This window comes from Pisolithus orientalis, assembly GCF_024613125.1.
Source record: "Pisolithus orientalis strain OTSU chromosome Unknown F5J12scaffold_2, whole genome shotgun sequence".
Taxonomy (NCBI): Eukaryota; Fungi; Basidiomycota; class Agaricomycetes; order Boletales; family Pisolithaceae; genus Pisolithus; species Pisolithus orientalis.
In genome coordinates, this window is record NW_026260783.1 from 1,472,294 (window position 1) to 1,498,423 (window position 26,130).

At 48.2% G+C, this 26,130-nt stretch overlaps 2 protein-coding genes across 2 annotated transcripts; both read right to left on the minus strand.

Annotated features, from left to right (window-relative positions):
- Window positions 1-1,030: 1,030 nt before the first annotated feature.
- Window positions 1,031-2,311, minus strand: F5J12DRAFT_887936 (uncharacterized protein; the record flags this gene model as incomplete). The annotated part of the gene is made up of 4 exons (XM_051747221.1): window positions 1,031-1,333; window positions 1,743-1,867; window positions 1,934-2,222; window positions 2,282-2,311. The coding sequence occupies 4 exons, from the start codon at window positions 2,309-2,311 to the stop codon at window positions 1,031-1,033; spliced, it is 747 nt and encodes a 248-aa protein (XP_051605056.1).
- Window positions 2,312-23,360: 21,049 nt separating this feature from the next.
- On the minus strand, window positions 23,361-24,603 carry F5J12DRAFT_887942 (uncharacterized protein; the record flags this gene model as incomplete). The annotated part of the gene is made up of 2 exons (XM_051747222.1): window positions 23,361-23,700; window positions 24,338-24,603. 2 exons carry the CDS (start codon window positions 24,601-24,603, stop codon window positions 23,361-23,363), a joined length of 606 nt encoding a protein of 201 aa, XP_051605057.1.
- Window positions 24,604-26,130: the final 1,527 nt, after the last annotated feature.

Genomic DNA, 26,130 nt, shown 5'->3' on the forward strand with positions numbered 1-26,130 from the left:
GCAAAGAAGTATGATATCAGGCATATAAAGATCTCAGCATACAATTCTCAGGCCAATGGAGTTGTCAAGCAAAGGCATCTAACCACCCAAGAAGCTCTTGTCAAGACTTGTGAGGGTGAAGTGGGCAAATGGTTGTTGTATGCACCATTGGTGTTCTGAACCAAAAGGGTGACAACACAAAAGTCAACAAAGCTTTTGCCATATCAGATGGTCCATGGGATCAAGCCAAGATTGCCATTCAACTTTGCTGAAGTGACCTTTCTGACAAATTGGGACAAGGATAAGTACTTGACTGACAAACTGATATCACATAGGTGCCACCAGCTGCAGTGAAGACAAGAAGACTTACAGTGGGTTCATCAACAAGTATGCAAGGCACAGTGCCAGATGGCAAAGGAATTTGAGCAGAGGGTAAAGGGGTCAATACAAAGCTACAAGTTCAAACCAGGAGCACTAGTCTTAGCTCACAATATGAGAATTGAAAAGGAACTTGACTGCAAGATGAAGCCAAGATACTTAGGCCCTATGGTAGTAGTCAGGCAAACTAAAGGAGGTTCCTACCTATTAGCTGAGCTTGACAGCTTGATTTCTCAACTTTGATATGCCACATTTTGCTTACTCCCATATTATTCTAGGAAATGAATCTTGATAACAATAAAGGAACTCACAAACCAAAGTGAGGAAGAGCTGCACAAGCTCAAAGAGGAGTTGATAGAGGATGAATTGATCCCTGAGACTGAAGACATCCTACCAGAAGAGGATGTTGAAGGGAGTGAGTCAGGTGAGAGTATCTGAAACCTTCAACTGTAGATATTTGTGTGCTCGTTCAACCAAGGCACTTTGATTATCAACTTGAGTTTGAGCATAATTCAGTGTGACCAGCATCTCACTGTACATTCTGCAAAAAAGAAAAAAAAGTCATGGCTTTTGAATGTTCAATAAGCACTGATCAATTCTATGATGGGCAGGACTATACATGAGATATGACAACAGGGCTGTTGAAGCCCAGAAATGAGATAATGCAAGCTACTTAATTGCACAACTTCCTCTTACCCAATGCCTTCTTGGACAAGGTATGGCCCTTCAAGGCCAGGTCTAACACCTCAGTCACAGCATGAAGGGCTTTGTGAAGCACAACCAACATCTTGACATTGGAGAGTGAAGGCAGTGAGGAAGGGGAACTGGAGGTCAAGGCAATTGGAGCTGAATTGGAGGAGGACACACCAGAAGTTAAGGGAGGAGGAGTCAGACTAGGAGATGGAGACTTGATGCAAGCACATTTTGAAGCATGAGCAGGCCTTTGGGTAATTTCAATGATGGGTTTGGCAGGATACTGAGGGGGAGTGAGAGCTGGAGGGGTAGAGCCCATGCAAGGCACCTGGACCCAGGCTCAGGACTGAGCTGAATCATTCTGGAGTGACATCAGCAAGATGGCTTTTAGGTTAAAGAGAGAGGAGGAAGCATGCATGTATAAAGGACAGGTATAGCAAAGTTGGCAGCAGCATGTGCACCTGAGCCCTAGGGCTCCAGAACAGATGGCTCAAGCAATGTGACACTGGTCACAAGGGACAGGTGGGTAGATAGGAAAACTGCTGTCCTTCAAAGTATGCTTGATAAGGTTGATGTGCCAGTTGGGACAGTAAACATGCCATTGGAGACTGGATTCCCCAAGATGGTCTGTGTTCTGGACCTCAAGAAGTCAGCTGAGGGGACAAGGGAGGAAGAAAGGAGTAGAAGCTCACCAAAGGTTGATTGAGAGAAGCATGACCAGTCAAGGGGGAGTCAGCAAGAAGACAATCTGGGCCAGGCTCAGAGGTATCAAGTGTCTGGCAAGTGGGTGTGGTAGGATCTGCAGGTGCAGCAGCATCTGGAACAGTGGTTGGTCAGTCAGGTGAAATGGTTAGCATGAGAGGGGATGGAGGGTCCAGAGGACTGGTGAGCAAAGGAGAGGGTGTGCAGGACAGTGCAACAGTGGACATAAACATGGATGATGGGACATCCGGGAGTGTGTTGAAGGTTGGGAGGTTGAGAGCAGGGTTGGGGTCAGGATCCTGGACAATGATGGTCACAGGTGCAGGCTCCACAGGGTTGTTGTCAACAGGGGCAGCATTGGCTGCAGGCACTGTCTCATTGTGGATGTCATCAGTGGGGGTGTCATCAACTGGGAGTGCAGGTGAGGAGACAGCTTGAGGTTTGGGAGCTGTAGGAGCCAGTGATGGGCCCTGTGACAATGGGTAGTGTCAATGGAATGACAGTCAAGAAAAAGGAGAGGGGAATGCACCATGAGGGATGCCAGTTGTGCTAGAAACATGTTCTTTGACTCAGTCCCACCCTGCAATGATCCCAGTAGCAGCTGGAGGATGGAGGCAGCATGTGCAAGGTCATCAGCTGGAATGCCAGCATTGGGGGGCAAGCTGTTGGGGTTGGATGTTGAGATAACCACAAACTGAGGCGACTTGTGCCCAGTGTAAGAGACTGATATTCAAGGGAATACTACATAAGACATACCTTGTGCCCAGTGTAAGAGACTGAAGAAAATTTCACTGGGCACACAACAGTAAGTGCGCAAAAATGATAAACAAATGTAAACAATAAACAAATGCAAACCAAGGACACTTAGAGTGAAGCTAAGTGTCCACTACATGTCTGTAGGGTTAGATAGAAATAACACAGAGGAGAAATGCAGTCCTGAGGAGCACAGGCACCTAATATGAACATTGGACACCATGGGGGTGAGGGCAAGAGAGAGGTGGGTGAGGAAAAACAGAAGGGAGGCACAAAGCAGCTTAGATAAGAAGGATGGGAGAGTGGTGGGAATTCAATCAAACTGGATCAATCATCACCAGAAGTCAGAACCTCTACTAGAGGCAGCAGCAGGTTTATGACCTCAATGCACTCACAGAGCCAGAGTGCTCTCATTTCATTCTCATATTCCTATCATGATATAGTGCTTACAAGTGCTCTACACTGGGAAGGGTCGCTACAGGAGTGGTATGCAAAGTAGGAACAGGCACAAAGAAATACAGGCCTAGTAGAAGTGACACTGGAAGAGAAGCTTAGCCAAGGGAGCTGTGCTATCAGGTGACCCTCTCTGTCTTGATCCAAATGTGTTTTACTGTGAAATCCAGGTACCCTAATATAAAGGAGAAAGCAAGTCAACAGGGGACAAGTGTTCAAGATCAAGCAAGGTTCATATCTGCACTTGCCTGGGTCAAAGACCTATCTTTGAAGGAAACTCAAGAAGCTACAAGTTCAAGGTGAAGTGTTTTATTATGGTTCGAACATATACTACATTGAAATATCTTGTTGTCAGCATTGAGAAGGTGGCAAGTGAGGATGGAAGCCTCAGGGCAAGGTTGTCAGCACTTGGTGCAGGGACTCCACCTGCTAGATTCAGTGTCAAGTGAGGCATGGGGTGTTAAGGACCTGTGCATGCAAGGAGTAGAGGCTGCAATAACAGAGAAGGGAGATCTGGTGAGCATGTTGACATGCTAAGGGACATTGTTCTGCTTTTCTCTTCATGCCAGAATGTCTTGATGACAATAGCAAGAGTACATATGAAGAGACGGGGAAGACTGGAAGTACAAGTCAAAGGCCTCTGGTATCATTATGTGCCATAAGACCAGAAGCTGAAGACTACAGACTGTGGTGGTTGTCAGGTGGGGCAAGGTTGACCACCAGACAGAATTCATTCCTATGCATGATGCACAAATCCAGGAGTCAGAAGAGGGGCCAGTGTACCATAGGAAGAACAGGTTGTTGAGCAGGGAGGGTTCCCCATGTTCAAGTTTTCTTTTCTCATTTTGGTTTCATTCCTGCTAAGTTGTCTTAAGGATGAAAAACAGAATTGAGAGCACATGGCACCCACTCATAGAGTTGTGAATATGTCACTGATAGAGGGTTCACAGATATATAATAGTCTTCGAACTGGGTCATACAGGCAGAGGGCTGCTATCCCAGCTGCTGCACTGCATGAATACTCTGTCATGCATCTGTTTCTGGTGGCATTCAATGAGTAGTCCCTGCTCTGCACTCAATTTATCACTCACTTGTTTGCTTGTTCAGAGTGTCTTGATCATCACCTGGGTGAGAGGTTGGCTTCAGAGCTGTGTGAAAGTTGAGGGCATGAGGTGAGGGAGAGAGTACTGGGGAATCGGCTACAAGGAGTCTTGGGCATGTTGGAGAGGATGAGGGAAGGGTTTGAAGAGCACAGTGTGGACTCAAGGTCGAAGGGATGTATTGTTAGAGGAAGAGGGGATCAAGTGTGGGGTAGAAGGTAATAGAAGGCAAAGCAGGCAAGGTGGAAGTGATGAGAGTTAGAGGGCATGGGGCATGAAGAAGGGGGTCAGTGAGGATGGGTATGAAGCCAAGGACATCTACACAGGGAGAGGGGACAAACCAAGGATGGTCAGCATTTAAACCCCCCCCTGGGATGTAGGGAACACAGACCTTTTCCCTACAAGAAGAAGTTGCTCCTCTAGTGTGTTGAAGGGAAGGTTTGGGGATGGAGAGTGTAGGTGAGGGTTGAAGAGGGTTCAGACTTAGGGGTTGTGGCTGAGGGGACTTAGTGTCGAAAAGTTGAGAGCTGACTAAGCATGCACATGGTCACAGTGCACACCACATCACAAGTGCACACCACATCACATAGACAACTACAGTACAGTGTGGGCAAGGAATACTGTACTACCTGTTACTGACTACTCTGTGGCTCTTCTGAGAGGAGAACAAAGTTCACCCCTTTCTGCTCTTTTACCTAGTTTTTTTCCTTTGAGTGTCCAGAAAATCCTCCCAGGTGAGTTCCCTCTTGGTTTGTCTAAAGTACTTACCCTGCATCCAGACTGAAGCCCCTTTAGGGTCAACCCAACTTGAGTAGAACCCAGCTCCTCTAGAGTTGGAGTTCTTGGCCAACATAAATCAGTTTCTTACATCACTATGGCTCACTCCCTGTCAATGAATGTGAATCTCACTACAGTTAGCCCAAGCTTGAGCTCTATGGTCTCTTCAGTGCACTTTGTTACTGTCATCTGTATCTCTATGGTGTTTGTCATCTATGGGTAGAGGTTGATGCAAAGTACATCAAAGGTATGCTCAATGATCCAGATCTTCAACCTAATGCTACTGTCAATTGCTGGATTGAGGGTATACTTCTCTTTGACTTTAAGCTTGTTCATGTCCCTGCTGTTCATCACCAAGCTCCAGATGCCCTTTCCAGACATCAACCTACAGAGAAAGAGTATGAAGAAGGTGAAGCTGATGCAGAAGAAGCTGATGAGTGGTTGGAGAGTATTCTTTTTGCAGATACCCATCCATCTTTGGTCCACACAACTCATTGATGACTTGCACCATGGTCCCCATGTGCCATTACCCTCCCTTCATTCCTTTCCAATGATACATCTCAAGATGTCTTTTTATGTTGAGTCCTTCCTTCATACTACAGAACTACCCCTGTTCCCTTCCAATACTGCTCACAAGCACTTCATTTGCAGATCCTTTCAGTTCTTCCTTCATGGAGACCAGCTCTTTAAACATCAAGGTCCTCATCCTCCAGCCAAGGTCATTTTTGATCCACATCTCCATGTCCAGATCCTTGGTCATGCTCATGAGGAACTCAGTCATCATGGAGTCTTCAGAGTCTTTCAGACAGTCATGCAGCACTTTTACTGGCTGTCAAGTCCAGGCCTACTCTGACCAACTCTGACACTAGATAAGGTCTGGAGAGAGGTTTGGAAGCAAGTCCAATTCAAAGGGACAGAACTCTGACTGGTGGAGTATTGGCAGGAATGAAGTCTGCTGAGGCAAAGGCAGAGTGGAGTGAGGGCATCAGGTTTAGCTCATGTGCTACCCCCTTGCACAATCTCAGCCCTCATATTTCAGAGGGAGAGAATAGACAGATAGTTGGAGGTAACTCTGACAGGCAGAAGATGGAGACAGAGGGAGTAGGAACTAAGTTGATATTCATACTGAAGAATAGCAGAGTATGATACATGCTTTTATACTACTACAGAGGTACAGTAACTGGAATCAGAACTGACAAATGGAGACTCATGAAATTTCAAGTAAAACTTCCTAGACAATGAATGAAGGGTAGATGGAGGACATATGAACAGGTAACATAGTACATCCCAAAAAGGGAACAGTCCAGGTGCTGGACCATGTAGTGCATGTGCTGCAGAGTACCTGACTGCATGCTGTCAGGAAGAAGTCCAAAGGGTAGTCACATGACCCCTCAGAGAATGGTCCACATGGTCCAGTAGGAGCACAGTACAAGTCCAACAGCAGCTGGAGTGGAGATGGTCTGTAAATGACAGGAGGTGGGCAGAGTTGGTGTGGAGTGAGTGAATGACCGGTGGAAGAGGGTGTGGAGTGAGTGAAGACTTAGAATGAATGCACAATCATGACAGTGCCCCCCCTTAGGGCCTGAACCCCTGAAGGCTGCATGTAAGGAATGAGATCAACACAAGTTGATCATTTTGAAATTGTTTTGATGCCTCGAGGACAATGGTTTATCTGTGGTGGAGCTCTGTCAGAGTTTGAAGAACCACTTAAAAACATGTGTTAGGGTACTGAACCTTCATATCCCATCCCCCCATCATCATGTCCTCTCAGCACCAGACCAAAACCCCCCAGCCCACCCCTGGCCACTCTTGTGACTACTCCCAGGTTGCCAATGATGACCTGGTTGTCCTTACAGACAACTTGACAAACACAGAATGTGAGAAGGCAGCAGTGAAGGCACATTGGCAAGAAGAGGTGGAGAAGAAGGAGTGAGAGTGCAAGGCCAAATGAGAGGAGGCCAAGTGATGAAAGGTGGAAGAGGCACAACTGGAGGCAGAGCAGAGGCAGGGAGAGGAGGAGGAGGCACAGAGGAAGAAGGTGGCAGAGGAAGAGGCCAAGAGGCAGAGGCAGAGGGTCTCTCAGGAGAGGGCCCAGGCCAGGTGGGATGAGGCTGTGCAAAAGTGAGTGACAGAGTACTGCAAGTCAGGCAGAGCTGACTTGTATTTTTTATTTTACCTCACTTTCATTTCAGGTTAAGCAGTGTGGTGTTTGACATCAACACTGCCCAGAGGGTCCCTGGGACCTCTGTGGTGGTCACCATGACCAGGTGGCCCCCCTGCACTCACTGTGTAGTGAGTCTGATGGCAGGGCAGTGCAAGCCAGGACAAGGCAAGACCAGGGCCTGTGTTCCCTGCCACAAGAAGAAAAAGGTATGTAGCTGGATGAGGGAGGATGTGGTGGCAGGACCATCATGGAAGAGAGCAGGGACAGGGAGCTCCTGAGGGGAGAAGAAGAAGAGGCTGTGAGGGAAGGGGAAGGAGAGAGTAACAGAGATGGAAGAGGTGGACAATGAGTGGGAGGTAGGCAGAGAAGATGAGGAGGAGCCAGAGACACTGCATGAGGGACCCTCAGGAGCAGGGGTCTCCTCCTGGTGGGTGGAGTGGCAGTGGCAGTGGCAGCTGCAGGCTGTGGAGAGGTACACAGAGGCACATGAGAGGGCTGTGACAGCCTTCAAGAGGATGGCAAGGGCAGCTGAGCAGATGGTGGAGGCTGCAGAGCAGACAGCCAACAAGTGGGGGCTGTACTGTGAGTGGGTGGAATGGGCAGAGATGAGGAGGAGGGAGGACATGTGCAAGGCCAAGAGGCCAAGTTTGAGTGCACAGGAGGAGGATGGAAGAGGCCACAGTCAGAGGCAGCAGAGGACAAGAATGACAAAGTGGATGAACATGTGGATGGGGACAACAAGGAAGAGGAGGAAGTTGGAGGAGGGCAGGAAGTCAGAGGAGAGCAAGAAGGCAGAGAAGAACAGGTGATGGAGGAGTAGGGTAGTTTTCTTTTTTTCTTTTTTCTTTTGTTTTTAGTTTGTATATTTTTGTACAACTATGAAATAGACTTGTGATTTTATTTTGTGTTTCTGAGAAGTAAGGCAGATGAGCAGAGGAAATTCTAAAGTACTTAAGGTAGTTTGATAAGGGGCAGAGCTGGCCTGTGGAGGAAGGTTATGTGGGCAGAGTATTATGGCAGAGGTTGATACAGGCCAGGTTTGTGTGGATAGCATTTGTGGAAAGCAGAGACTATGTTGGAAGCATGATCTAGCTCAGTTGCAAGCAACCAAGAGGTTTCTTCATCAGTGTTCTCATAACCAGCCCAGCAGACCAGATACAAGAGTTGACAGTGGCAGTGACAGCAGTCCACCTTAGAGTTGAGTATCTTCAACACTTTGTACTCAAGGTCACCATCAACATCCACTGGCAGAGGTGGAGGTTGTTGTCAGTTTGCAAAAGGGTTAGCTGCTGTGGTTTCCAGTTGTGAGACATGGAAGACTGGATGTACTGAGCACATAGAGTCAGGGAGCTTAAGGGTGATGGAGTGCATACCTGGCCTGGCCAAGATGGTGAACAGACCTAAGTACTTTTCAGAGAGCTTCTCTGAAGGATGAGTGGAGCAGAAGTACTTGGCTTTGATGTAGGCCTGTTCTCCAACCTTGAACTCAGGTGGAGGTATGCATTTGGCATCTGCTGGACCCTGATAGCACTGCTGAGCAGTGGACATCTTGGAGTGGAGGAAGTCATGAAGGGTGGAGAGCTTGATGACATAGTCATGAGCCCTTGGAGAGGTGAAGTCTTGGTCAGGGACCACAGACAGGTTTGGATGGTATCTCTTGTTAGTGAAGAAGGGAGAAACTCCAGTAGTCACACTTGGTGCATTGTTGAAAGCAAACTCCACTAGAGGTAACAGCTCAGCCCAGTTGTCTTGTTGGTAGTTACAGTAGACACAAAGGTACTGCTCAAGGGTCTGGTTCATTTGCTTGGTCTGGCCATTGCCTTCTGGGTGGTAACCAGAAGTGATGTGAAGATGCATATCAAGGGCCTTTCCTAGAGAATGGAAGAAGTGTGAGATGAACTCAGAACCTCTGTCAGAGGTGACATTAGCAGGTACTCCATGCTTGTAGAAGACATGGGTAAGGAAGAGCTTAGCAAGTTCAGTGGAGGTGATGGAGTTGTGAGTGGGGTTGAACACTGCTTGCTTTGAGAGGCAGTCCACTACCATGAGGATGGCAGAGTAGCCATTGGAGTTGGGGAGGTGTTCAATGAAATCCATGGAAATGGAGTTCCAAGGTCTCTCTGGGATGGGGAGTTGCTTCAGTAGACCATAGGGGCAGTGGTGCAGAGTTTTGCTCTGTCCACAGGCAGAGCAGGACCTGATGTATTCTCTCACATTGGAGCAGAGGTTAGGCCACATGTAGTCCCTGTGGATGAGATCTAGCATGCAGTTTTGCCTGAAATGGCCTGCTAGAGGATGGTCATGCTTGAACCGAAGCACTTGAAGGTGGAGGTCATCAATGTCAGGGACAAAGATGTGACCATCAAGGCAGAGTAGACCATCAGATTCCAGGGACCACCAAGGCTTAGTTGGAGTTGGGAGATGGCTGGTGGAGACAGGGTCAGATGGTAGGGCAGAGATGATGTCAGAATGCAAGCACTCAACATCAAAGACCATGGTGGCATGGAGCACAGGTGCCATGAGGGTGGTGGTACAGAGGGACAACATGAGTTGTTCCTGTGTAAACATAGGGCAGAGATTGTGAGGATTTACCTGTGCATAGTCCCTATCCCCCCCTTTTGGGTAGAGCTGAAGGCATCCTTTAGGTGGAGGAAAGTGGAGTGGCACTCCTCAGAAAAGTTCCAAGGAGCACCCTTTTGTGTGAGGTGAGTGAGTGGAATGATGATGTTGGAGTAGTTATTAATGAATTGTCTGTAGAAATTTGCGAAGCCAAGGAAAGACTGGATGTCTCACACCTTCTGTGGCTCAGGCCAGTCATGGACTGCCTGAACCTTCTCAGCAGACATGGTGAGACTGGAGGGAGAAAGAACATAACTGAGGTACTCAACAGAGTCAGAGTGAAACTTGCACTTCTCTGGCTTGGCATAGAGACCATGCTTTTGAAGGCAGCAGAGTACCTCTTTTATGTGTTTGCAATGTGACTCCATGTCCTGTGAATCAACTAGGATGTCATCAAGGTATACCATGATGCAGATATCAAGCATGTCTGCAAAGATGCTATTAACAAACTGCTGGAAAGCTGCAGGCATGTTAGTCAGACTGAATGGCATTACCTACCACTTGTAAGAACCATAATGAGTGCAGAAAGCCATTTTCCATTCATCCCTGTCTGCAATGCAGACTAGATGATAGGCATGGTGGAGGTTGATCTTGGTGTAGACTTTAGCACAGCTTGGAGAATTGAGTAAGTCAGAGACCAGCAATGGCATAGTCAGAGGTGTCAGTTTCAACTGTAAGCAGAGCATCAGGAACCCAGTGAGTGAGAATAGGAGCAGAGCTGAAGGCATCCTTCAGGTAGAGGAAAGTGGAGCAGCACTCCTTGGAAAAGTTCCAAGCAGCACCCTTTTGTGTGAGGCAAGTGAGTGGAATGACAATGTCAGAGTAGTTATTAATGAATCATATGTAGAAGTTTGCGAAGCCAAGGAAGGACTGGATGTCTCACACCTTCTGTGGCTCAGGCCAGTCATGAACTGCCTGAACCTTCTCAGCAAACATGGTGAGACCAGAGGGAGAAAGAATATAACTGAGGTACTCAACAGAGTCAGAGTGGAACTTGCACTTCTCTGGCTTGTAGTCATATGCATGACTCTCAGACTCAATCCCAGTCCAGTCCAGACCCCTAGCCCCTATCTCCGGTCAGGTCCGGTCCTAGTCCAGCCTAGAAAACCCACCTCCAGCCCTAGATAACCCAACTCTGGCCTGAATAACTCAAGTCCAGTCTTTTACCCCTATTTCTGGTCCATTCTGGCCTCCTGGCCTTGCACTGCTCCACCCCAGTCCTCCCAGGTCCATGTCTGGGTCACCCAGACATAACTCCGGTCTGTATATCTAGTCTAGTCCCCTTTGCTGATCTTTGCTTACTGTACAAACCTGTGTCTGACTCTGGTCATGCCAGTCACCTGGACTTTAACTATTAGTCTTGGCACAGCCTCCATGGCTGTCCACTCCTTGCTAATCATCTCACTAGTAGCTTATTAACAAGTCCAGCTCTATGTTCATTACCCTGGACTGGCCTCATGTATTTAACCCATGTACATACTTTGTAGCACCTCAGTCAGAATATCAATTTAGTATTACCCTCAACTCCATATCACCCCTCAAGTCTACTCTATAGCTAAGGCTGAGCCTTAAGCTATCCCCAGCCCCTGTCCTGGACCTCTCCCTGGCTTGCATAAGGGTACAGCACATAAGCTGAGACCAAGGGAGGTAGATCCAACCCCAGACTGGCTTCCCCCTGTGCACACTCCAAGACCAGTCAGTTTCCCATGCTACTGGCCTTGTTCCCATGCTCCCAGCCTTAAGTCCAGTCTTCCAGACTTAGCCCCTGACCTCCAGCCTTAACTCTGGTCCAACCAGACTTGGCCCCTGTCTCCTGGCCTTGACTTTGGCCACCTGGACTTAGCCCCTGTCACCTGGTCTTGAAGCCTGGTCACCTGAGGGTAAACCTCTACTTGACAGCTTGGCATAGAGACCATGCTTTCAAAGGTGGTGGAGTACCTCTTTTATGTGTTCATGGTGCAACTCCATGTCCTGCAAATAGATTAGGATGTCATTGAGGTATACCACAATGCAGACATTGAGCATATCTGCAAAGATGCTATTAATGAATCACTGGAAAGCCACAGGCACATTAGTCAGACTGAATGGCATTACCTGCCACTCATAAGAACCATAATGAGTGCAGGAAGCCATTTTCCATTCATCTCCATCTGTGATGCAGACTAGATGATAGGCATAGCAGAGGTTGATCTTAGTGTAGACTTTAGCATGGCTTGGAGAGTCAAGTAGGTCAGAGATGAGCAGCAGTGGATAGCAATCTTTTTTTATGATTTTATTGAGTCCTTGACAGTCTATGCAGAGGCAGAGTGAACCATCCTTCTTCTTTATGAAGAGCACAGGGGCACCATGGGTGGAGGTGGACTGCTTGATGAATCCATAGCCAAGATGCTCATCAATGAAGGTGCAGAGAGCTTCAAGCTCTGGTGGAGACAGAGAGTAGATCATGCCAATGGGCAGAGAAGCTCCTTCCTCAAGGTTGATCTTGAGATTGAACAAGCAGTGTGGCAGAAGTTCAGTAGCCTTGTCTTCACTAAAGACATTGGCAAACTCATGATACTCAGGAGGGACTGAGGAGAGGTCAGGAGGCAGAGAAGAAGTAGAGGACACACAAAGCTTCACATCATCAGCAGAGAGCTGCAAGTGGAACTGTCTAGAGCCAGGGAGAGTACAGGCTCTGACATACATGGCAGCATTGATGAGTGAGATGAGCAAAGCAGAGTGCAGCAAGTCAGTCAGAGTTGCAGACAGAGCTGCAGATGGAGCAGAAGGTGTCAGATCCAGAGTGGAGGTCACAGTGGAAGATGATGGAGGCACCTGGGGTGTTGGCATTCCCTGAAATGGAGGTTTGAACAATATACTGCCCAATACCCAGTCAATCAATGGATTGAAGCAGGTAAGCCAGTTGTGTCCTAACACCAGCAAGCATGAAGAATCCAATGGAGTAACATAAAATGAAACAGAGTTGACATTGCTGGAGGGAAAGCAGAGGGAAAGATCTACTTCTTGGGAAATGACAGCATTTGTACTACCATCAAACATGCAGAACAGAATTGGCAGAGAAACAGAGGAAACAGGAATAGCATATTTTTTGATTATGGACAGGTCTATGAAACAATGAGAAAAGCCAGAATTGATCAACACAGAAAAAGTATCAACAGAATAATCAGGAAGAGTTATAGATGGAAGTAAAAAATTGGGACTAGAGAGAGTGGATACATTGAGTCAGATGTCTGGTTGCACACAGTTGGGATCAACACTTCCTCCAGGCTGTGTGGGCTCCCTGGAGGTGCAGACTAATTTTTGGCTCTGCCTTCTCCATGGGCAGAGCAGGCAGAGTTCCAGCCATAGCTGCATGGGCTTTGGCTGTGCAAGAGGTAGACTTGGGGCAGTCCTTAGCAGAATGGCCAGCCTTGCTACAGAAGAGGCAGAGGTTGTTTTTCATCCTGTGCTGGCATTCAGTGGAGGTGAGTGTGCCATCCTTGCCCAGAAGATGGGCAATATTGGACTTGGGCAGATCTTTCTGTTTGCCCTTGCCCTTGGCATTGGACCTTGGAGTGGAGGCAGAGGACAATGATTTTGACTTGTTGGAGCTGGAAGACTGTGACTTGTCAGTGGTGGACTTGGTGGTGCACAAAATTTCTGCTTTATGTTCCCAGTAGCATGCATTGATGGTTTGGGCAAGCTCATGGAGTTGTGCAAGGGTAGAAGGTTTTCCAATGCAAGCGATATTGTCTTTGATGCAGTCTGGGGGTCTGCTGTAGAAGTGGTGGTGGAGTGCACCAACACCATAGTCCTTGAACTGTGAAGCCCAGCGATTGAACTCCATGACATATTTGGTACTTCAAGAACTGTCTTTTGTAGTGAGGTTTTTGAGTTGTTGGATGGCATCTGCTATGGCATCATGCAGACCAAAATTAGTTGTGAGTTCATGCAAGAACTTGTGGTAGTCATCCATCCAGAGCTGGCAGTCATAGCCTTTGGGGTTTAGCAGATCTGGCTAAATCAAGCCAGAGCCATTCCCTTCAAGTAGGACTGAGTGAAGGTTACCTTTGCTCTGTCAGAGTGGAATGCATGGGGGTGGTCTTGGAAGTTCAACTTGCACTGCACAAGGAACTCACAGAGTTTCTTTGGGTTGGAGCCATCAAAGGTGTTGGGCTCACAGACTTTGGTTTTTGGAGCAGAGTCCCCAGTGCATGAACTAGACTGTGCAAGCACATGGACAGCTCTAGCAAGAGTGATGAGGGGATCCTCTGGCAGCTCAGCCAGGTCTTTGGGGATATCCCCATCACCACTGCCCCCACCATTGGGATCACTGTCAGGATAATCAGGGTCAGGGTCAGGTCCATCATCTCAGTTACAAGGAGACAGAGTATGAAAGGTTGTTGGGTGGAGGTTGGAGTGACCAGCTTGTGAAGTGCTTTCACCTTCTGTGAGAGCAGCATTGAGTGGAGAAGGATTGAAACTGTTTGATGATGGAAGGGAGTCAACATGGATTAGCTAGTGCTACAGTGAGGTTCTCAGCAACCTCTCTTTGGGATTGAGCTTGAGTTCTCATAATGGTGTAAGTTTTTTGGAGGACAAAAAATGAGATCATACAAGTGTGAGTACGAATATACTCTCAAGTCCAGGCCTACTCTGACCAACTCTGACACTAGGTAAGGTCTGGAGAGAGGTTTGGAAGCAAGTCCAACTCAAAGGGACAGAACTCTGACTGGTGGAGTATTGGCAGGAATGAAGTCCACTGAGACAAAGGCAGAGTGGAGTGAGGGCATTGGGTTTAGCTTGTGCACTACCCCCTTGCATGATCTCAGCCCTCATATTTCAGAGGGAGAGAACAGACAGATAGTTGGAGGTAACTCTGACAGGCAGAAGATGGAGACAGAGGGAGTAGGAACTAAGTTGATATTCATACTGAAGAACAGCAGAGTATGATACATGCTTTTATACTACTACAGAGGTATAGTAACTGGAATCAGAACTGACAAATGGAGAATCATAAAATTTCAGGTAAAACTTCCTAGATGATGAATGAAGGGTAGACAGAGGACATATGAATGAGTAACATAGTACATCCCAAAAAGGGAACAGTCCAGGTGCTGGACCATGCAGTGCACATGCTGCAGAGTACCTGACTGCATGCTGTCAGGAAGAAGTCCAAAGGGTAGTCACATGACCCCTCAGAGAATGGTCCACATGGTCTGGTAGGAGCACAGTACAAGTCTGACAGCAGTTGGAGTGGAGATGGTTCATAAATGACAGGAGGTGGGTGGAGTTGGTGTGGAGTGAGTGAATGACTGGCAGAAGAGGGTGTGGAGTGAGTGAAGACTTAGAATGAGCACACAGTCATGACACTCGCCTCAGATGTACCAAGTGTTTGTGCCTTGTTTGTCATAGGCTGCACTCCCCCTACAGTATATAAACCCCCATGTATTTAGCTACAACCCAAGCAATCCAGAAGTCACTCAGCAGTCAGTTCAGTGCATAACTCATTGTTGACAGTTGAGGCTCATTCAGAAGAGTCTGTCTGTCATCATTCATATACTTGGTAGTTGAGGCTCCATCAAGGGTCTATCTACCTTCATTCATCATCAGCAGTCTCATCCACACTTGGTCAGCAAGCTTGCTTAGTCATCCATCCACTCCTGTGTAACTCATCATTGACTTGTGCCAGGAGCACATTTTATTGAAGTCCATTACTCCAGAGTACTTTTGGCTGAACACCTTCACTCTGTTCAGCATCCCCCATCCAGTCATCACTTGCTCAACTACTCTTGTGTAACTCATCAATGACTTGCACCAGGAGCACCCTCTATAAAAAAATCCCCCACACATTAGATTTTTCTGCCCTCCAGGTACCACAGAGGCACACCACCACTCACTGTTTTATTTGTCTTTGGTGTTGGTTTTGGTTGGTTTCTGTCACCTTTCCACACTTTGACTCACAGCACATATCTAAGGCCTTTCTGAGGGAGTGGAAGAAGTGCAACACAAATTCTGGACCCCTGTCAGGGGTGACATGAGCAGGTACTCCATGCTTGGAAAAGACATGGGTGAGGAAGAGTTTTGCTAGGTCAGCAGAGGTGACAGAGTCATGGTGGAATGAACACAGTTTGTTTAGAGAGGCAGTCTATGACAACCAGAATGGCAGAGTAACCTGCAGAGTTGGGGAGATGCTCAATGAAATCCTTGGAGATGGAGTTCCATGGCTTCTTGGGGATGGGGAGCTGCTTCAGTAGGCTGAAGGGGTGGTGATGTGGGACCTTTCTGCAACCACAAGTGGTGCAGGACCTGACATAGTTTTTTACATCAGTGCAGAGGTTAGGCCATATGTACTTGCAGTGAACAAGCTCTATGGTGTGGCTCTGCCCAAAGTGGCCTGCAAGTGGATGGTCATGTTTAAACCAAAGCACTCAGAGGTGGAGGCCATCAATGTCAGGGACAAAGATGTGGCCATTGAGGCACAGGAGGCCCTTGTGGTCTAATGACCAGCAGAGGTCTGTCAGAGTTAGGAGATGGGAAGCAGAGACAGGGTCAGAGGGCAGTGCAGAGATGATGTCAGCATGGAGTTGCTCAACATTGAAGATAATGGCAGCTTGGAGCACAGGGGCCAAGAGGTGGGTAGTACAGAGGGACAAAGTGAACTGTTCCTGGGTAAACATAGGGTGGAGGTTATGAGGGTTTACCTGCATGTAGTCTTTATCCCCCTCTTTTGGGTAGACATCCCAGCAGCAGGTAAGTGCATCAGGCTTGGCTCCAAGGCAGCCAGGGCAGAAGTGGATGGCTAGATTGAACTGGGAGAGGTACTCCAACCAATGAGCCTGATGGCAGGTTAGGACCTTAGAGGTGGAGAAATACTCCAAGTTTTTATGGTCAGTCACCATGTCAGCAGGGGTGGCAGAACCTTCCAAGTAATGTTGCCAGTGGCAGAAGGCCTTGAAAATCACCAACAACTCCTTATCATGAGTATCATAGTTGAGCTTCAGAGCAGTGAGTGTGTGGGAGTCAAAAGCAACAGGGTGGAGTTCACCAATGGAGCAGGTAATCAAGAGGATACCTGTGATGGCATAGCCTGACATGTCAGTCTCAACTGTGACAGGGGCATCAGGTACCCAGTGAGTAAGGATCAGAGCAGAGGTGAAGGTAGTCTTAAGGTGGAGGAAAGTGGAGCAGCACTCTTTGTCATGACCATGACACCAACATAAGCCCCTAACACCTACTCTGCCCTCTTCTGACATGTTCCCATGCTTCTCTGCCCTCTTCCGATGCATTCCCACGCTCCTCCGACCCTCCCAACACCTCTCCAAGGTCCCCTGTCCATGTTCTGACCAACCCCACTCAATTCTGCCCTCAGGCTGGTCACATGGAGGCCAGACCTTTGTCTGTGTCTCCTCCAAGGCCTTGGTCAGCCCAGTGGGCTGTCAGACTTGTGGCCCTGCATTCCAGATAGGGTTCCACCCTCATGTCAGTTTTTTCTCCATTCTTCTGCTCCTTCAGTATTTACCCTCTCTCCCTCATTGTAGTAGCTTCCTTGTCTCAGTTAAGGTCCCTGTCATCCCTACCCTCTATCCCTTGTGTTGGAGGGACTGCTGACCTGTTATATGCTTATTGGTTTGCATTTTACACTGCACTGCCCTTGACCTATGTCATATAAAGGCTGCATAGTACTCTGATATAATCAGTATGAATATTGAATAAAGTCCCCACCTTCAACTCCCTCTCAGTTCCCTCCAGAGTTTTGTCCCCACTCCCTCTGAGTCCACTCCACCTCTGAAATATGAGGGCTGAGCTTGCACAATGGGGCAGCACACTAGCTGAACCCAATGCCCTCTCATCTGACCTCTGACCTCTGACCTCTGACTCTGAACTCTGCCTCTGAAACTTTCCTCTATACCCCTCTGCTCACTGTTCATTGAATATCTTGCCACCCAGTGGTCAGATTTGCTTCAGACTTTGACTACTGTACTCCACAGCCTAACCCACTCTTACTCCACCCTAAGAGGAGGTCAGGGGTATTGTGCAACCTTGACACTCTTTGGAGAAGCTCCAAGGGGCACCCTTCTGAGTGAGGTGGGTGAGTGGACCAACTATGTTGGAGTAGTTACTAATGTACCAATGATAGAAGTTTGCAAACCTGAGAAAGGACTGGATGTCTTTAACCTTGCATGGTTCAGGCCAATCATGAATGGACTTGGACCTTATCAGCAGACATGGTCAGACTGGATGGGGAGAGGACATAGCCAAGGTGCACAACAGAGTCTTGGTGGAACTTGCACTTTTCTGGCTTAGCAAAGAAGCTATGCTGGCAGAGGACCTCTTTTACATGTTAGTGGTGCAGCTCCTTGTCATGGGAATAGATGAGGATGTCATCAAGGTAAACAACAACACAGACATTGAGCATGTCAGTGAAGATGCTGTTAACAAAGTGCTGGAAAGCTGCTAGCACATTAGTAAGACCAAAGGGCATAACCAACCATTCATAGGAACCATCATGAGTGCAAAAGGTAGTTTTCCATTTGTCACCAGCACTGATTTGGACTAAGTGGTAGGTGTGGCAGAGGTTGATTTTACTATAGATTTTAACATGGCTCAGAGAATCAAGCAAGTTGGAGATGAGAGGAAGTGAGTAGCAGTCTTTCTTGGTGATTTTGTTGAGTCCTCAGTAATCCACACAGAGGCAGAGTGAGCCATCTTTCTTCTTAATGAAGAGGATGGGAGCACCATGGGTGGAGGTTGACTGTTTAATGAAACCATAGCTGAGGTGCTTGTCTATGAAGGTGTGGAGTGCCTCAAGCTCAGGCAGAGAGAGGGAGTGGACAGTGCCTAGAGATGAGAAGCCCCTTCTTTGAGATCTATATTTAAATCAAAGCTGCAGTGTGGAGGGAGTCCAGTAGCCTTTGCTTTACTAAAGACATCAGCAAACTCATGGTAGTTGGAGGGTACCACAGAGAGATCAGGAGGTGCAGAGGGCATTGAAGAGGCTTGGAGTTTCATATCTTCAGGGCAGAGGTGCAAGTGGAACTGTGCAGAGCCAGGAAGGGCACAGGCATGGACAAAAGCTGCAGCTCCAATGAGAGAGATATGTGGAGCAGTGCATGGCAATTCAGCCATTGGAGAAGGCAGTGGAGCTGATGTCAGAGGAGCAGATGGAGCAGAGGGTGTTGGCACTGAAGTAGAAGTCATGACAGAAGGTGACAGAGGTGCCAAGGGCATTGGCATTCTTTGTATCAGTAGTTGGAATGAGATACTGCTCAGTACCCAGTCAATCAACAGATTGTAGTTGGTGAGCCAGTTGTGTCCAAAGACCAATGAACAGGCAGAATCCAATGGAGTTACATAACAGGAAACAGATGTGACATTGCCAGAGGCAAAGCAGATGGAGAAATCTACTACTTTGGAAATGGTGGTATTACTAGTACCATCAAAGAGTCAGAGAGGAATAGGCAGAGAGACATTTTTTGTTGTAACTTTATATTTTTTAACTAAAGAGGGGTTGACAAAGCAGTGCAAAGAGCCTGAGTCAACCAGAGCAGGGAAAGTATCTATGGAGAAATAGGAAGTGAAATGATCAGAAGAAGAGAATTAGGGTTGGAAAGAGCAGATGTGTTGAGGTGGACTTCTGCATGGATGGGATCAATGCTTCCTCCAGGATGTACAGTTTGGCTCTGACCTCTCTGCAGGCAGAGTGGTTGGAGTTGCAGCCTTAGCAGCATGGGCCTTGGCAGTGTGGGAAGTTGACTTTGGGCAATCCTTGGTGGAGTGGCCAGGTTCACCACAGAAGAGGCATAGCCCATTAGTAAGGCAGCAGAGCCACTCAGCTGCTGTGAGCTTGCCATCTTTTCTGAGGGGATGGTTGATGTTGGACTTTGGTGCTTTGGTCTTTTTAGAGTCAGACTTAGGGGTGGAGGATGATGCAGAGGGTTTCAGCTTGGAGTTGGAGGTGTGGAGCAGAGTTCTTTCAGCAGGAGGAGGCTTGTCAGAGTGGGAGACTTCTGACTTGCACTCCCAGTAATGCACATCTACTGTCTGGGCCAACTCATGGAGTGTATGAAGAGTGGCAGGCTTGCCAATGTGGGACACTTCATCCTTGATGTGGTTGGGGAGACCAGAGTAGAAGTGGTGGGAGTGCACCTTTGCCATAGTCTTTCACCTGAGAAGCCCAGTAGTTGAACTCCACTAAGTACTTTGCAATATGCAAAGAGTCCTTCATGGTCAGGTTTTCCAGATGCTGGACTGCATCAGCAGCAGCATCATGAGGGCTGAAATTGGTAGTGAGCTCACAGAGGAACTTGTGGTGGTCATCCATCCATGGTGGATGATTAAGGTAATCATCCAGATTGAGGAGATCTGGTTTGAACCAGGCCAATGCCATGCCCTTAAGGTAGGACTGTGCATATGTGACCTTGGCTTGGTCAGAGTGGAATGCCCAGGGGCAGTCCTGGAAATTGAGCTCACATTGGACCAAGAACTCACAGAGTTTTTTAGGGTTGGACCTATCAAAGGTGTCTGGCTTGTGGACTTTGGTTTGTGGAGCAGAGTCTCTGGAGTGCTGGTTGGAGTGGGCTAGGGCATGGATGGCCTGGCTCAGAGCAAGGACTGGGTCATCAAGGGGATCTGTGAGGTTGTTGGGATCATCTTTGTTATCAGGCCCATCACCAGGATGGTAGTCAGGATCATCAGGGTCATCATCAGGGTTGCCTGGTCCATCTCTGCCAGGGTGAATGATGACAGGAGGTGGCAGAGAGCAGAGGGTGAACTGCTGGCAGGTGGAGGGTGCAGCACATGAGGCACTGTCTGGAGTGGGGTCAGAGTTGGAGTGCCCCCTGGAGGAGAAGGTCCAGAAGGGCTCAACAACCAAAGGGAGACATCAGGGGTTTGCCAAGGCTGTAGCAAGGGCCTTGGTAGCATCCCATTGTTGGGGATGTGTCATGGGAGGCATATCAGATGTGGTAGGGGAAGTGAGAGAGCTTGTACAAGTAAGAGTACAAATATAGTGTACAAGTCACACAATACCCCTGACTTCCTCTTAGGGTGGAGTAGGAGTGGGTTGGGCTGCAGAGTACAGCAGTTAAAGTCTGAAGTGAATCTGACCACTGGGTGGCAAGATATGCAGCAAACAAGGAGTGGAGGAGCACAGAGGAAAGTTTTGGGGTCAGAGGTCAGAGTCAGAGGTTGGAGGTCAGATGGGAGGGCATTGGGTTTAGCTAGTGCACTGCCCCCTTGCACAAGCTCAGCCCTCATATTTCAGAAGTAGAGCAGTCTCAGAGGAGTGGAGACAAAACTCTGGAGGGAACTCAGAGGGAGTCAGAAGTGGGGACTTTATTGTTGATATTCATACTGATTACATTGGAGTACTATGCAGCCTTTATATGATGTAGGTCAAGGGCAGGGCAGTGTAGAATGCAAGCCAATAAATGTATAACAGGTTAGCAGTACCTCTGACACAAGGGATAGAGGATAGGGACAATGGGGACCTTAACTGAGACAAGGGAGAGAGGGTAAATACCAAAGGAGCAGAAGAACAGAGAAAAACTGACACAAGGGTGGAACCCTATCTAGAATGCAGGGTTGCAAATCTGACATTCCACTGAGCCAACCAAGGCCTTGGAGGAGGCACAGGTGAGTGGAGGTGGCTGGAATGTGGACTGGGGACTTCAGAGGGGTGTGGAGATGCATTGGGAGGGTCAGAGGAGCATGGGAACATGTTGGAAGAGGGCAGAGAAGTGTGGGAACATGTCAGAAGAGGGTGGAGAAGTGTGGGAACATGTTGGAAGAGGGCAGAGAAGTGTGGGAACATGTCAGAAGAGGGTGGAGAAGTGTGGGAACATGTTGGAAGAGGGCAGAGTAAGTGTTAGGGGCTAATGCTGGTGTCATGGTCATGACAGTTAAGAGGAGAATGCACAAGGTTTAAAGGTACTTACCCAGGGTCCATGACCACCTTTTTCACCTCACCAGCCTCACTACCACTGGCCCCAGCCTCACCATCTTTTCTGGCCTCAGTCCTGCACCTCTCCTCCTCATGTGCCTTCTTTTCCTCAGCCTCCTGCTGCACCTGCTCAGCCTCAATCCTCTCCCTCTCCCATCTCTCAGCCTTCAGCTGTGCCTGCTCTTCTTGCTGGGCTTGCTTGACCACCTTTTGTCTCTTTCTCTCCTTCACCTTTGCCCTCAATGTCCCCTCTTTGTCATCAGTGTTGTATTTGATGGTGTCATCTGACACCTGGGTCCAGTCAATAGGAACCCAGCCTTCATTGCTGTTGGTCATAATGGTCAGCCTTGAGTCAGACATGATGAGGTAGAGTGCAGAAGAAAGATGCAAAGGGCTTAGCAAGCCACAAGTATCAATTTTTCAAATTCAGCCAGGTTTCAGACTCAGCCTACTGCTCTTGCAGGGGTCTCATGGGTTTGACCCCTAAGAGGGGGATACTGTCATAGCCATGCCTCAACCCCAGCTGTACTTGGCCTTGCTCTCATTCAGTCTGGCCTTGGCCTCACCAAACCCCTACCCCCAGTAGGTCAAGTGTGGTTAGCACTGCTTTGCAGTGTGTGTCATTTCAATTGAGCCCAACCCAGTCTCATCCCTGGTCCACCCTCATCTCTGTCCTGGTCTCCAGTCACCTTAGTCATACCTTACTAATACCACTCTTACCAATCATCTTAGCAATCTTTGCAAGACCAGCATTACTGGTCTCTGTACTATAGTTACTTCCAGTATATAAACCTGTAGATACTTGGCTTGTACTTCTCAGTCTGAAATTAAATAAGTCCTATCTGAAATCCTCTTGGCCTCAGACTCAGACTGAAACCCATGCAAGGGAATAGAACTGCACTCTCAGTCACTAAGTCCAACCAGTCCACCTTCTGTACCCCTGTCTTCCCCCCCTGATCCTGACCCTTCAGCCTTGTGCCTGCTTTGGTCTCTGGTCCAGTCTTGAACCCAGACATCACAGACTTGACAGTCCCTGACCAAGACTTCACCTCTCTGCAGGCTCATGACTATGTCATTGAGCTCTCTGCCCTCCATGACTTCCTCCACTCTGAAATGTCCACCACTCAGCAGCACTACCAGGGTCCAGCAGATGCTAAATGCATACCTCTGCCTGAGTTCAAGGTTGGAGAACAGGCCTACATCAAAGCCAAGTACTTCTGCTCCAAAACTCTCCAAAAAGTACTTAGGTCCATTTATCATCTTGGCCAGGCCAGGTATGCACTCTGACACCCTAAAGCTCCTTGACTCTATGTGCTCAATACACCCAGTCTTCCATGTCTTGCAACTGGAAACCACAGTGGCTAATCCCTTCCCAAACTGACAACAACCTCTGCCTCCACCAGTTGACATCAACAGTGATCTTGAGTATGAAGTGTCAGAGATACTCAACTCTAAGGTGGACCACCATTGCCACTACTGTCAACTCTTGTACCTAGTCCACTGGGCTGGTTATGAGAACACTGATGAAGAAACCTCTTGGTTGCTTGCAACTGACCTAGATGCCTCCAACATCATCTCTGCTTTTCATGAATGTTATCTGCACAAACCTGGCCCTTATCAACCTCTGCCATAGTACTCTGCCCATGTAACCTTCCTCTGTGGGCCAACTCCACCCCTTTCTGAACTCCATTAAGTACCTTAGAATTTTCTCTGCCTGTCTGTCTTACTTCTTAGAATCAGAAAGCAAAAGGTTTATTTTGTATTAGTACAAAAATACAAAAAAAAGACACAACAAAAAAAAGAGAGAGAGAAAACTACCTTACTCCTCCATTGCCTGTTCCCTGCCTTCCTTGTCTTCTCCACACTCCTGCCCTTCACCACCTCCCTGCTCTCCTCTGACTTCCTCCTCTTCCTTGTTGTCCCCCTCCACACCTTCATCTGCCACTTTGATCATGTCCTCCATGTCCTCATTCTCCAACCTCTTCCACCCTCCTCCAGTGCAGTTGAACTTGGCCACCCTGGCCTTGTGCATGTCCTCCCTCCTCCTCATCTCTGCCCACTCTGCCCAGGCATGGTGTGGGGAGTGAAACTTCTCCCTGCTAAGAAGCAAGTGGCTGTAGGCAAGTTGATGAATCTGCCTAGGGTCATCCTGAGGGAATCTAGACTAGCATGAGAGTGAGAAGAGACAGGCAGATGGGAGACAAGGGAAAATGGGTGTCAGAGTCATCACAAGATGTTTAGTTGTCATGTATACAAAGATTCCTCCAATTAAATTCCAAGTGGGGTCTGCCAAAAAGGTGCCCTTCATTGTACAGTACCTCCTAACTAAACATATAGTACAATGGGAGCAGAAGGGTCTACAGGGTAGGAACAAATGAACTCAGGGTGACAGTCTCAAGTTGTGTCAACCTACAGGGAGAGGCCCTGACAAGACAGCAGTGAAGGAAAAGACCTGACCAGGTTCTGAGTAGCATGCCAAGTAAGAGCAATGTGCATGAAGTGAAACAGGGAAGTACTGGTAAGGACCTCATAGAGTGCAAGCCCAGCCAATCAAGGGCCATTTGGGCCCAACAGAGCTACATTGACAAGCATGCACAACCAGCTGCATGGCTCGAAGGGTCATGAATCAATGATCACAGTGAGTGTGGCTCTAGAACATGACTCAGGGATTGTGAAACTGCCCAATCTGGTTCAGTAAGTGTGACTTCCCCACATGACTGATCTTCTTGCACATGAAGTAGTGTAGGGAAATCCAACTCCCCACAGCAGTACAGCCCAAACTTGTTGGCTGTTCACTCTGTGGCCTCTGCCATCCACTCTGCTGCTGCTGCCATCCTCTTGAAGGCTAGTGCAGCCATCTCATGCACTTCTGCCTGCAGCTGCCATTCCTGCTCCCACTCTGCCCACTGCAAAGGGCCCCCTGCCCCTGAGGGGCCCTCATGCAGCATTGCCAGTTCCTCCTCCTCTCCTCCTACCTCCTGCTTGTCATCTGCCTCCTCCAGCTCCATCACCTTCCCCTTCCCTTGTGGCTTCTTCTTCTTCTCCCCTTGGGAGCTCCCCATGCCTGCTCTCTTTCATGATGGCCCTGCCACCATGTCCTCCTTCATCCAACTACATACCTTCTGTTTATTTTGACAAGGCATGCAGGCCTTGGTCTTGTCTTGTTCTGGTTCACACTACCATGCCATTTGACCCACTACACAGCAGGTGCACAAGGCCCTCCTGGTCACAGTGACTACCACAGAGGTCCCAGGGACCCTCTGGGTGGTGTTGACATCATACACCATACCACATAACCTGTAAAAAAATAACTTACAAGTCAGTTCCACCTGACTCATAGTGCTCTGCCACTCATCTTTGGGTGGCCTCATTCCACTTGGCCTGGGCCCTCTCCTCCAAGGCCCTCTGCCTTTGTCTCTCTGCCTCCTCTGCTGCTGCCTTCTTCTTCTGTGCCTCCTCTTTGTCTGCCACTTTCTTCCTTTGGGCTTCTTCCTCCTCTCTCTGCCTCTGCTCTGCCTCCAGTTGTGCCTCCTCTGCTTTTTGTCATTTGGCCTCCTCCTGCTTGGCCTTGCACTCCACCTTGTGCTCTCACTCCTTCTTCTCTGCCTCCCCTCACCAACATGCCTTCTCTTCTGCCTTCTTGTGTTTGGTGTCATTTGAGTTGTTGCTAAGGATGACCAACTCATCATCTGTGACCTGGGTGTAGTTGTGGGAGTGCCCAGGGGTGGGTTAGGGGGTTCTACTTTGGTGCTGGGAGGACATGATGAGGGGAAAAGATATGAAGGTTCAGTGCCCTAACATGTGTTTTAAGTGGACTCTTCAAACTCTGTGCAGCTAAACCTATTGTCCTTGAGGCATCAAAACAATTTCAAATGATCAACTCATGTTGATCTCATTCCATACATGCAGCCTTCAGGGGTTCAGGCCCTAAGGGGGGGGCACTGTCACAACCATGTGTTTATCCTAAGTCCCCACTTGCTCTGCACCCTACTCCACCCATCATTTCACTCACACTGTGCCTACCCTCTGTCATCTACAAACCTTCTCTGACCTGACTACTGTCAGACTTGGTACCAGCCCACCATCAGACCATGCAGACCATCCTCTAAGAGGTCATGTGACCTCCCTTTGGACTTCTCCTTGACAGTGTGCAGTCAGGTACTCCACAGCATGTGCACCTCATGGTCCAGCACCTAGACTGTTTCCTTTTTGATTTGCTCTATGTTACCCATCATATGTTTCTCCATCTTCCCCCCATTCATTGTCCAGGAAGTTTTTACTCAAAAATTTATGAGTCTCCATATGTCATTTCTGATTCCAGTTACTGTACCTCCATATTAGTATAAAAGCATGTACAGTACTCTGCTGTTCTTTAGTACAAATATCACCAAAGTTCCTACTCCATATCTCTCTGCCTTCTGCCTGTCAGAGTTATCTCCAATCTTCCATCTGGTCTCTACCTCTGAAATACAAGGGCTAAGATCATGCAAGGGGGTAGCACATGAACTAAACCCAACACCCTCTCTCTTTTCCACTTCTGCCTTGGCAGACTTTGTCCCTGCTGCTCCTCTGCTAGTTGGAGTTCTGTT